The 13,056-nt window shown below is 36.7% G+C and overlaps 1 protein-coding gene across 1 annotated transcript in view; it reads left to right on the forward strand.

Moving 5' to 3' along the window:
• Window positions 1-13,056, forward strand: part of SNTG2 (syntrophin gamma 2) — a 213,572-nt gene that overhangs the window by 85,942 nt on the left and 114,574 nt on the right. The window contains exon 2 of the mRNA XM_050972453.1: window positions 6,618-6,755. Coding sequence (XP_050828410.1) covers window positions 6,618-6,755 — 138 coding nt within the window. The remainder of the gene's footprint in view (window positions 1-6,617; window positions 6,756-13,056) is intronic.

The following is a 13,056-nucleotide window of genomic DNA, read 5'->3' on the forward strand; positions in this document are numbered from 1 at the left end:
AGTGATACAGACTGAGGCCTGCATGTCTGGGGAGCAGCTCATATGAAGAGTCTCTGGGGGTCCTGATGTATAGAGAGTCGTACCTGAGCCAGCAGCAGAAAAGTGAACATTATCCTGAGCTGTATTAGGAGGAGCACAACTAGGACATTAAGGGGAGGGATTGTCTCTTTCACCCCAGTGCTTGTTAGACTGTATCCAGGATACAGAATGTAGTTTAGATTCTCTCAGTACAAAAATGGCCCTAAAAATACAGAGAAAATTCACTGTGGAGTCACCAAGCTGACTGGGGCTGGAAGCACTTTCCTTGTGAGGGAGCTAGGCTAGTTCAGCCTGGAGATGACTCCATCAGGACCTAAATGCAGCCTTTCCATGTCAACAAGGAGATGAACCAGGCTCTTTGTAATGGTGTCTGGATGGACAGGAGACAATAAGCAGAACTTGGAATGGGACATAATGAAAAGCCTTTCCTCATGAGGACAGACAAGCAGTAGATCTCCCCAGCAGTGGGGAACAGTCTCCATCCTTAGAGGCTTTCAGTCAGCTTGGTCACAGAATTTCCTTGCTTTGAAGCTGGGTTTCATACCTTTCCAAATCCCTTCCTACACGTGATGGTAAAATGACGTTTTCTCTCCTAATATAGGAGTCCTGAACTACTCTTCTGAGATATGGGACAAATCCATACCATTCCTTCCCCACAACATTTTTCGAGATGCATCTTCTGACTTGTTTGCAGAACACCTTACCCTCATAGTATTGGGAAACCATTACCTTTCCTCCAAATAGTCTGTTTAATGGCTTCATTATCATTATAGTCAAAATTTCTTAAAGGAAAGAGTATTGAGGTTAAGAATTTTTGTCTCTGCATTTGTGAAACAGTGTCATTAGATGTAAAAGTTGTATTATGTTAAAGCTGTGAATAAGGACAACTCCATGTGTTATTACAGGTAAAAACATAGTCTGTAAGGGAGCTCTGTATGACTGATTTCAGCAAGTTATAGTTGATTTCTGTCTGCTTTTAGTTTTATTATTGGTTCTTTGTGTGTTTGTGATGCTAATTGCATATTTGATTCTCTGTGTTGTGCAGATGTGTTACATCTCTCACTTATCTACTGCCTTATTCATTTGTCGCATGTTGGTCCATTAAAAAGTGTGTATTTGTGTTCTTACTCAAGGCTCCTTAAGCCTGGAATTATCTTTTCATCATGAAAGACATGGACACATTTCTTCTTAGGTTATAGTCATCTTTCAGATTAAGTGCAATGAAATTATGATTATTTACACAGTTTGTTGTAAATGTCACTCATCCATTATCAAGGCCCCTAAGTGATAAACTTCTTCAGGCTTTAATAGTTACTTTTCAACCATCCTATGGCAGTTGCAAGGTACTTATTCCAGGGATCCTTGTAAAGCCAGTCAGGTTTTCTCCCGGACACAAGTTCATTCATATGCAAGAAATCATATAATTTTGAATATGTTCAAAGGAGGAGATTGCTGAATTATTTTCTTTCCTGATTGCTCTATTTGTAATAGATTATGAAGTACTTAAAACTGTTGCTATGTTCTTGTATATGCCGTGTAAATGAAATCACCTGAATTTATCTTGAATTACTTACACATCCTTTTTTACAGATCTCTGACCACTTTTGATTTTTTTTGTTTCTTTCATGACCCTTGTTAGCTCATTACCTCTTTGATGTAGTGTAGCCATGAAACAATGCTGAAATAATACTGTATAAAAGGAAGCAATATACTAAGATCTATTAAATGCAACACTGGTGATGGATTACTTCATGGACATGAAATTTTGTTCCCTCACATTCAGCAGTGTTTAAGGAACCTTCTCTAGTACTCAACTAAAGAACTTTACTTTTATTTGTACTTTTAGGTACTGTCTTGCAAGATTAAGAAAAAACAAATCAGCAGGAAAGAATGTAAAGAAAGCAAATGTTTGCCTTTATTGCAACAACAAAATATCGATGCCCATATTTTTCTGCCAATCCTCAGTCCTACATACCTGTTTCCATTCTTTAAGATATGGTGAAGAAGAGTTTTTCTTCCATACAGATGACTGTTCTTCCTATAGTGTAACACCTTGCACTTTTTCCCCTTTATTTTCATCCCATTTTAAATCTCTTTATGCTAGTCAAGGATATTTTAAATTTTAATTTCTCTGAGAAAGTACCTTTCTCTTTTGATCATGATAGGAAATGTGCGGTAGAAAACATCAAACCAGTTGTGAGAGAGAAAGTAGATTTGATCCTGTTGTAATTCAGTGCTCAGGGCACTATGTGGGACTGCCTGAAGTTCTATTTCTTCCTAATCCTTAATGATGTAGGATAAAAATTGGTGACTCCAGTTCTTATTTATCTTCAGCAAGTTTTCCAACTATAAGTATACCAAAGAGTTAATTTCATTTAAAAAAAAATTAAATTGGATTAGAGAATTTTATCACTAGAGCCATGAGGTATAAATGTTGCTGATAAAATATTAGTTTGGAAATATAATGTGGCATTTCAATGGGGAAAAAAAGTTAAAAATAGTGCTTAAATAATTTTATTTAAAAATAAAGAAAGGTCATTTATGAATGAATTTTAGCAGATAAAATTGAACGGCAGTGCCCTTGTAGCTACAGATGTATTTATAAAGGATCAGCAAATGGTGTTTTCTGCTGGAGAACAAAAGTCAATACAAAGGATGTTTTTTTGCAAGTTATTTAAAAATAAAACAGCAGTGAAGACAAGTATTTTTTGCCAGTAAGCTGGAAGTTTGTTGTAGAGATGCCTATCTTGAAACATAATTTACAGTTGTGAGCCTTAAACTGCAGATATGGCACATTGAAAGAGTCACGTTACTTTGAGGAGGGTCCAAAACATTATGCTGAACAGGGAGTACTTTAAGGCAAGTATACTGGCTAGGGACCTGCTTAAGTAGTCAACAATAAAACTGATAAAAAGATTCTTCTGCTGTTCTAGCTTCCTCTAGAGATGAATGTTTTTTGTGGTATTGACAGTTTTTGAGCTGGTTTGAGAAAGTAGGTTACAGTGGTTTTTCTTTTTTTCAAAAACAGAGCAGTGTCTATGCTCTTGTAAAAGTTAGTGCTGCTGTGATGCTTGTACTACTGATCTTTTCCTTCCAGCACATGGTGAACATGCACATGAACACCCACACATTCCTCTTCCTGAAGCCAGTGTCTAGAAAACCAAGAGATATGAAAATCAACATTTTATTTCTTTTTCTGCCCAAGTGAAGTGATTTAAATTTGTATTCCCCTACCTCTCAATGTAAACACTGAAATCCTATTGAGATGCAACTCCCTATGAACTTTCTGCATGCTTTTTATTGCAAAACGTATGAGCTCAAGCAGTACTATACCATTTTGGAGAGTTATTTTCAGACCTCAGTTTTTTATATCACTTACATAGAATGGCCATTATATAGACAGTTTTTAAATAGCTATGTTCATCTTGAGAAATCAAGATGAACATAGCTAGTTAAAATGTGAAATATATGCACACATGCAAAGACTAAGTTCTAATTTAAAGTTTCTTATTTGAAGAAACCCTTTGTCTGGACTGGGATTTGCCCACTAGAATTATGTATGCCATCTCTTTAACACAAAGAGAGAACAAGGTGCTGAACAAAGTGCTGAACTTTGATTCAAAGCTATTTATAATGGTCAAAAAAAAGTGAATTGAAAGGCTGAGAGAAATCAGGATTAATTTTATTGATTCTGAAAATAAATAAGGTATTGCTGCATGTCATCTTGGATCACGTCAACAGTTAGATGAAGTGTAGTGTAGTTATTGGATTTTAATAGTAATAGATGAGCTTTAGTGGGACTTCTGTTAAAATAGTGTGATGGCTAAACTATTTAACAAGTCACTCTGAATATTTCAGTTGTTACTTGATCATCTGTTACAAATGAAATTTCAGAGTTTTTTTCATTGGGATTCTTCTAAACATATGTAACAATTTCTAGCATGAGAGTTGTTCTGGGTATAAGCTGTATAAAGAGTTCTCCAGAGCTCTGTTCTTGCAGTGTTTCTGTAAAGTCTGCTCTGGTACACAGCAAAAGTAGCAGAGGTCACCAATCCAGGTGGGACAGTGATGCTCAACATCTGAAAAACAGCAAAAATCAGGGACAGTGGGTTTTCAAGTGTGTAGTTCTACTGTTTGGAAATACTTCCTGCTGGCAGCATGGCTTTTAGGCAGATGGTACTGGCATAGTTTTCATATGTTGTCGTTCACAAAAATGTATTGATAAGACACATGCTGAAAATGTGAAAAGACTCAAAGTCTTGGAAAAATAAAGAAATGTTGGATTCCAAACGAGTGAGAATGATTAAGGCTTTATACTATGAGTGAATTTTTTTTCCCTTAGACATACCCAGCAAACGCTGAATAGATTTGTCTTTCCACAATTAGACAGTTATATTTGATTTGTTATTTATATTTACCTTGTAACTCAGAGAGCTATGACTCACTTGTTCCTTTCTAGGTAGATGTATAAAAGAGATCAGATAGAATCATGCTTCAGAGGCAGAGTCTGTTGCTCACTGCTGCCTGGACAGATTCTAAACAGCTGTCTTAGATGTGGGTTTCTCTTACACAATCAGGCTGAGAGAATTGGGGTTTTTCAGTCTGGGAAAGAGAAGGCTCCAGAAAGACCTTAGTATCTTAGATACTGGCCTGCCAGTATCTAAAGGCACCTTCCAGAAAGCAAGATAGGGACTCTTTACAAGCATATGTAGTAATGGGACAGGGCAAAATAGCTTTAAACTGAAAGAGCATAGGTTTAAGTTTGAAAGAAATTCTTTGCTGTGAGAGTAGTGAAACACTTGAACAGGTTGCTCAGAGAAGCTGTGGATGTCCCATTCCTGGAAGTGCTCAAGGCCAGGTTGGACCTTGAGCTTTGAGCAACCTGGTTTAGTGGAAGGTGTTCTTCCAAGGTGTTGGAAGTAGATGATTTTAAAGACCCTCCCAGCCCAAGCTGTTCTGTGATTTCTGCACTTTAGACCTTTTGTGACATCCGTTACAGACTGAAGATGCCCACATGCTGATGTCTGCTGATGTGACAGATGTTGGTATCTCATTATAAAGATGGAAATCTGGTCTTGCCTCCAGCTAGAAAAGGACCTGGATATCCTAAAAAGCCTGTGTCAGTTTTACATGAATGGCAGAAATGACCTACATGCTTTGAGTCCAGGGACAGCCCAACTACATGAACAATTCACCTGAGTGACTGTTGTGTACATAATTCAGAATAAATGTAATTGCTGTCTAGGCTGCATGTTCTGTTTCTACTACAAGGGAGGTTGTGACACTCAGTTGCAGCAAGGAGCTACACCAAATTTAAGTGCCTTAAGCTTAGCGTGATTCTATTTTTATAGACCAAAAGGTTTTATTGACAATCACCACAGACCTTTCTCTCTAATTTTATAGAAATGGAAATATTATAAAGCTAATTTTTCACATTTAATTTTATTTTAAAATTCCTCAAGCTTTCATTCAGTGCATAGGACATGTTTCTTCTTTAATTCCATAACTCTGGTTTTTATACAGTCTACAATTTAAGAAAACATAGATGAACAACTTGATTTTAAATCTTCTTTTAAAAACAAATATTGCAGCTAAAACTTAAATCATGCTTGATTTTTCTTCACTTACATAAAGTGCAGTGCTGTAATGATGCTGTAATATACAATAAAAATTAATAAACAAGTAGTATTTTAAATAGGATCATTAATTTCAGAACAGGTGTTATCTTCTGTGCAGTGAATGTAAAGATATGAAATTTCATTTGTTTGCATATTTTAACAAATAGCTGTAAGCAGTCCTAATACCACAGTTTTTTGTGGAAGAGGAAATATCTGACTGAATGTTAGTGGGAAATTTAAGGGAATAAGCCAGAAATTAAAATAAAGTTTCTTTCCTACTAGTAATGGAGAAAACGTTGTTTATACCAAATACTTGACTATCCTATGGTGTTTTCTAGTTATTAGTCCAGTGATGATGTAACTTAAGAAATGTATGTTCATCTTATCCTAAACAAAATAAATTCTGTAACAACTGGGTTTGTTTATGTTTTACATTGTGAAAACGTAGTTTTTTACTGTAATAGAATTCTGTATCTTAATGGCAACTTTTATGAAGGGTACAGTTCTTTTTATGACAGTGTGGAATGAACATCTTCAAGACAAGAACAATATTTCACTTCCCCACTTCTTGAGAAAAATGGAAAATGTGTTCACATACATTTATACATACCTATCTGTTTCTAATACATTTTCATAAGTCTTTGTATAAATAAAGTCAAACAGGACATGATTATTGGCAACACTTCTTTGTGTAATAATACAATGGAAAAAAATTATATTTTTTTTACTCTTTGCATATTAATGTCTACTTTAAAGACCACTTATCCTGTATTTTCCAGTACAAAAGAGGCTTTTTATGTCTAATCCATTTGAAGACTGGAAAGCAAACCAGTTTTCTGCTTTCTGTAAATAATGCTCATTTGTATGCTTTTTATTTATTGAATAGGATAGAGCTTGTTATTCACCATTATGAAATGTTCATATTCTTAAATTTTTGTGTATGCCTTTCTTTTTTTGCAGACTAAAACTGGTATTGCATTGTTGTATGATGAAGTATCTGAAAATGCTTATGACATCCGACTGAAGCTTACAAAAGAGGTATTAACAATTCAAAAACAAGATGTCGTCTGTGTTAGTGGAAGTGATCACAGTGCAAATGTAAGTGCTTCTATATCTCTGTGCTTTTGGCTGCGCACTTTAATGTCTTCTGCAGAGGACACCTTATTGTATTGGAGTGCAAGAGATTTTATTGGGTAACAAATATAAGTAATTATCAGTTCTTGGGTTTTCTTTGCTTACTTACATTCATAAGTATAAAAACCACACTTCTAACGTGCTGTTCATACTTTATTATGGCATTTAGAATTTTGATAGAAGCAAAAAACATCTACAAATACAAAAATTAAAGCAATCTTCCACCAAATATTGCTAGACCATTAAATTAAGAGAGAAAAGGAGAAAGTGTTTCACAGTGAAAGCATTTGAGGAGTAAACTGGTACACCAAAGTTCTCTTCATTTGTGTATCAGACAGGATGTCTGTTCAAGGGCATTGAGCTGACTGAGAGAACACTTGATGGGCACTTTTTTCACGGCAATTCTCTTTCAGGCACAGATGGAGCTTAATCAGCGCCAGCACGTATGTGGTGCTTTTTTAAACCAAGATTCAGTTATGCTGCATTTTCAAAGCTTGTGGTGCCTCTAAGCTATAGAGGAACCTTCTGTGTGGCCATTTGGTAATGTCACTAGAGAAGCTGGTGACATTTTGCATAAGGAGTAGAGCAAGTGCGTCTAGGTTATCAGCATCCTTAAGTTATGTATTTCTTTTCATCGTATAAACAGTGTTCTTGAATTTGGAATTCACATACTTAATTCAACTGAGTAAAATAAATTTCATGAACTTTGCTGGTGTTTCTTAGAGTGCAAAATTCATGGCAGCCTCCTCAGGGTGGGCCGAGGGAGACTATTTCTGTCTGCATGCTGTATTGCATCCTGTAAACTTAAAATCTGGCACCTGGGGACATCAAGTGGGTTTGTGATACTCTGCTAAGAATTAGAAGCAAAAAAGCATATAATGGGTATTTGTGGGTGTATATGTGGGTATGTTAGAGAGACTGCCCCTAAAATACATAAATATTTCATTCCTGCTGCAGTAAATAATTATATAAATTGTTTAGTATCACAAATAAAATAATTTGAAAAAGCTTTTAGCAATTCAAAACAGTAAGTACTTGTCCATGGAATTCTGTGGAACATGACTTGCTGCTTAAAATGTTTTAAAAGGTTGATCAGTGACAGGCATGTCCACTTGTGGTTGGTTTGCTGAGATAAGTATAAGCCTCATTCATCAGCTTTGCATATACTTTCTGCTTCACTGAGAAGCATGAAAAAACACAGGGTTTTTTTTTACCAGGCATTGCTGGTAATGCTGATAAGTTGTATTCAAACTAGTTGCAAGAGTCATAGTAAAACATGATGGGACTTCAGTGTATAGTGTCTGTGCATATAATTATACATGATTGCTATGGACTCAATGGTGTTTAAATGCCCTGTGTATGAGTCTCATTGCAGAAGAATCAAAATTCTATCCTATGTACTCCTAGGTTATTTCTCGATTGAATTAACACAAGCTAGGTGCATCTGAGAAAATGCTGTATCAAATCTGTGTATGTATTGGTCAACACCCAAAATATAGCCAGTCACCCCCACCCAACATTCTCAATGTCCAACCTAAAGCAGTGCAAAAACCCATCCTGAACAGCCCAAGTCTGCCTCTTCCTTTTAGTATCAAGATTTGGGTTGGTTTTGATACCTTTTACTCCTACATTTTATGGGTACCCTAAATAGTATTTCTTGATGGAAGACAGGGGAGGGAAGCAAGCTTTCAATTGAATTTTGAAATAAATTCTGGAAAGTTATAGACTTTGCAGACGAGGAAAAGCTGGGATATGCAGGCACTGCATATAAAATGAGTCAAAGTTTCTTTGTTGTATTTCATTGACAGTAGAAATTACAGTAATGTGTTGAGCCTAGAAAGAAGTGATTTCCAGGACTGTGGCAGAGACAGATTTGCTTGGTTGTAGATGTAGTGTTAGTCTGTAAAAGTAAGTGAATTTCAAGTATAACTCAGACAGTAATTTAGGTTAGAGTTGCAAAGTATTAACATGGCTCTAGGTATGATACCCATTCAGAAGGGATTTCTCCTACCTCATACTTTTGAGAAGTAAGAGTGGGCAGTTCTGCCAAACTGCCCTTTCCTGGAAAACATTGTTAACATTATCCTTATTATCCCTAAGTTTTCTCACTGAAGACTCTGAAAACTAAAATTTAAGGGTCTGATCTATTTTTCTGTGTCCCTTACAAGATCTCCCCAAGGTCCCTTTCTCAAAGTGTTATCTGCAGTCCTAACAGGATTCTGTTGTCAAACTCTGATATGAAAAATGAATTAGACTGTCTTCATGGCCATATTCACTTTTTCTGCATTATACTTTGAACCAAATAAAAACTTCTGGACAACTAGCATTTAATATGAACGCAAATTGAGTGTAACATGAAGATAAACATTTTTTTTTTCATCACATATAAATTTCTAGTACATAGAAGCTCAAGAGCAGAATTTGAAATCAGGCTGAAATAGCTGGTAGTTGTCTAGTGCTGAGTTTGGTAAGTCTTACAATTACAGTTACGAGATAGAAATTCCAGAGATAAATGGTTTATATTTCAAGTGGTTAAAGAGAATAGTTTTCATCCCTGTTCTGTATGACTCAAAATATTAATAGAAAATTGTAACCTGAAAGTCAATGCTATAGCAGTCATAAATGATCACATTGTCTTACTGATTTATTCTTCTTTCTCTGTGCTTTTTCATCCTCAGGTTCTCCTAGTTAATCTTTATTTTACACATGGCCATTCATCAAATTAGTTCATTTTCAACATAAATAGAAATAGCTTTGGCCTTCTTTTTGTACTCACCTCAAATGCATGGGAGGAGAAAAAAAACTGTGTGTAGAATGACTTTTCTTCTCAGGTGGGATATTTGAATGGAAAATTATTGTAAAGGAAAGTTCTGTTTCTATTTGTGGTAATACTTTTTCTTCAGCCACTTACATGGGACAGCATTTGTGGGATGCATTTGCTTCCAGCCTCCCTTTTATTGACAGGTTAATCCTGAGGAACACTGAGGACAGGATTTGCAGCTGTGCATATTTAGCTCTGCTAGTCTGGTGTAATTCTGAATGCTACTCTGAGACTGGCAAAGACATCAGTGATCACTAAAGCTACTGTGATGAGTGGGACTTTCAGCAACAGAGATTATAACCAAGCATAAGAGACTCTTACTATAAAATAACTTTTACTACCACCATCTAGGTCTGTTCCGGTTTCCTATTTTGTCATCTGCCATTCATTTAAATGCTACTTTTAAGCATTGAGAAAGCTTCACCTTTGATGAGAAATTTTATACCTGGCTTGCTGTACTTTAATGATAGTTCAGCCCATTTCACTACTTGCAATCTTGGACTTGATGAGAGAGTAATGAGAGAAAAACATGGTTTTGAAATTTAAGGTGTATTTAGACAAAATAATGTAAAATCATGATTTTTTTTGGTATTCAATTTTTTCTGAGCAGACAACCTGCTTTTAAGTAACTCTCTAAATCCTTCTGGATTTGGAGCTAATTAGGGAATTAATATTTTACAGATTTTTTAATATAATATTGCACTTATGAAAATAATTTTCTATATACTATTTATAAATATTTATATAATTTAAATTTGTGTACTAAATATGCAATCATTCTATCAAGATGCATTTCACATTATCAGACTTAGCAAATTCTAGTGTTCTATGCAAGTCTTCATGACTTGCTGTAACGTTTGGGGTGTTCAGATTTCAAGGATAAAGGATGTATGTGAATGTATGGGTGCATCAGAATCACAGTGGTGGATTTGCCCTCCATGTGAGGCAACACTTGGAATGTATCAGGCTCTGTCTTGGGGTGGATCATGAGCAGATTGACAGCTTATGAGTTAGGGTAAAAGGGGAGAGTGACAGTGTTGATGGTTTTTGCTACAGGCTCCTGGTCAGGGGGAGGGAGTGGACGAGGCAGCTTGGAGCAGCCCCACTCTGGTTCTCCCAGGCTCTGGTTCTTGTGGGGAACTTCAACCACCCTGACATGGCTGGAGAAGCAGCACTGTGAAGGATGGGAGGAATCTGGAAAATATTGATGGCAACTTCCTGACACAGATAGTGGAGGTTCCCACAAGGAATGGTGTGCTCCTCAACCTTACACTAAAAACCAGGGAGGTCCTTGTTGGAGATGTGAAGGTTGGGGGCAGCTTTGGCTGCAGCAACCATGAGATTTTGAAGTTCAGTATAGAACCAGAAGAAGCAGGGCAACAAGTAAATTGTAAATCTTTAGCCTCTTCAGGGCTAAAGATATAGTTTCTTTGGTGGATCTTGGAAGAATCCCATGGGAACAGGCCTTTCAGGAAGGAAGGGTCCAAGAGAGTTGATTAGTACTGAAGGATTGCTTTCTCCAGACTGAAGAACAAACCATCCCAGTGAGCAAGGAATTGAGCAAAGGGGTCAGGAGACCTGCATGGATAAAGAGGAACTCCTGTCATTACTCAAGTGTAAGCAGGAAATGCAGAGGAGATGGAAGTAGTCAGACCACTTGGAATTAATGTAGAGAGGTTGTCAGAGTAAGTACAAATTAAATTAAGGCCAAGTTTCTCCTGGAATTAAATATGGCCAAAGATGTCAAGGACAACAAGAAAAGCTTTTTCAAATACACCAGTAACAAAAGGAAAACTAAAGATAATGCTACATGGAGAGGGGCCCTTATAACAAAGGATTTAGAGAGGGCATAGTTACTGAATGCTTCCTTCACCCTGGTCTTCATTGTTAAGATGAGACCTCTGCAATCTCTGACCCAAGAAACCAGGAAAAGACTGTTGGAAGGCAAACTTTCCTTTGGTGAAGGAGAATTGGTTAGAGCACACCAAGGTAAACCTGTGATCGACAAGTCCAGGGGCTCGGACGGGATGCATCCACAAGTGCTGGATACTACAGCAAAGCTGTTCATGATCATCCCTAAAAGGTTGTGGCTATCAGGAGAGGTGCCTGAGGACTGGAAAAAAAAAAAACAAATGCCACCCCAGTCTTCAAAAAGGGAAAGGAAGAGGATCCACAGAACTACCAGCCAGTCAGCATCACCTCAATCCCTGGAAAGGTGATTGAATGCTTCATTTTGGAGGTCATCTCTGTCTACATGGATGACAAGCAAGTGACCTGGAATAGTCAGCATGGATTCACTAAAAGTAAATCATGATTGACCAACCTGATTGCCCTTTATGATGAAAGAGCTGCCTGGATGCATAACAGCTGAACCTCAACTTCAGTAAGGTTTTGTCACTCACTGGATCCCCTTGGCAGGTAACTGAGCACTGGAACAGATTGCCCTGAGGGGTTGTGGAAGCTCCCTCACTGGAGATATTCAAGAACTGTCAGGACACAATCCTGTGCCATGTGGGATGTCCCTGCTTGAGCAGGGGAATTGGACTAAATGACCCACTGTGGTTCTTTCCAAATTGACTCATTCTGTGATTCTCTGAATTGATGCATGCTCATAGAATCCAAGCACAGAAGTATTGACAGAAATGGTTAATTGAAAATAGATAGACAGCTTTCCCTATCTGTCAAGTATTTTTAACAGAAGATGTTTTTCCCTCCAGATTTAAAGGTAAACAACACTCACAGAAATAAATTAATTACATGACAGACAGAGAATGATCAATTTTAGTTAAAATAAACAGGAATTTTTAAACTTTATACTTTATGAAGGTATTACTGTACTTTGACTCTTTCTCACTTCACCTGCTAAAAATCATTTCTTACATACAGTACCTCATCTTTAATATTCTTTGTTTTTCATCCATGTATATTGCTTCATCCTTCTGATGACAGTCTACAGTTTTATGCTCTCCTCTTTTCATAAGCATTTTATTTGGTATTTTATATGTGTAAGAAAAAGAGCAGAAATCCATCTGGTTTTTTATCAAAATTGGTCCTTCTTACAGAGCTAAATTGTCTCTGAATTGGTCAGGGGTCAGGCAAAGAGTTTTTGAATGCAGGTGGATGGCATCTTGATTGGAAAAGGACTCCTCAGAGGCTTGAGTCTAATAGAATTAGTGTAACAAAAACCTTTGTATGATGGATACTCCATGTTCCAGCTTCACAAGCTGTGTCTTAGTATGAAGTAAAATAGGTGAATAAGGAAGAAAAGCAGCAAGATTAGTTGTTTTGTTGATTAAAAGAATAGAAACAGTGTCTGAAAATACTGTTCAAATGCCTGATGAGATTTCTATGGCTTTTCCTTTATAACTTGGATGCTAATAATGACACAGAAGAATGTTTCCTTAGAAAACCTCTAGGGAACAAATCTGAAAAAAAATCTAGGTT

Source organism: Serinus canaria, chromosome 3 (genome assembly GCF_022539315.1).
Source record: "Serinus canaria isolate serCan28SL12 chromosome 3, serCan2020, whole genome shotgun sequence".
In the NCBI taxonomy this organism is placed as follows: Eukaryota; Metazoa; Chordata; class Aves; order Passeriformes; family Fringillidae; genus Serinus; species Serinus canaria.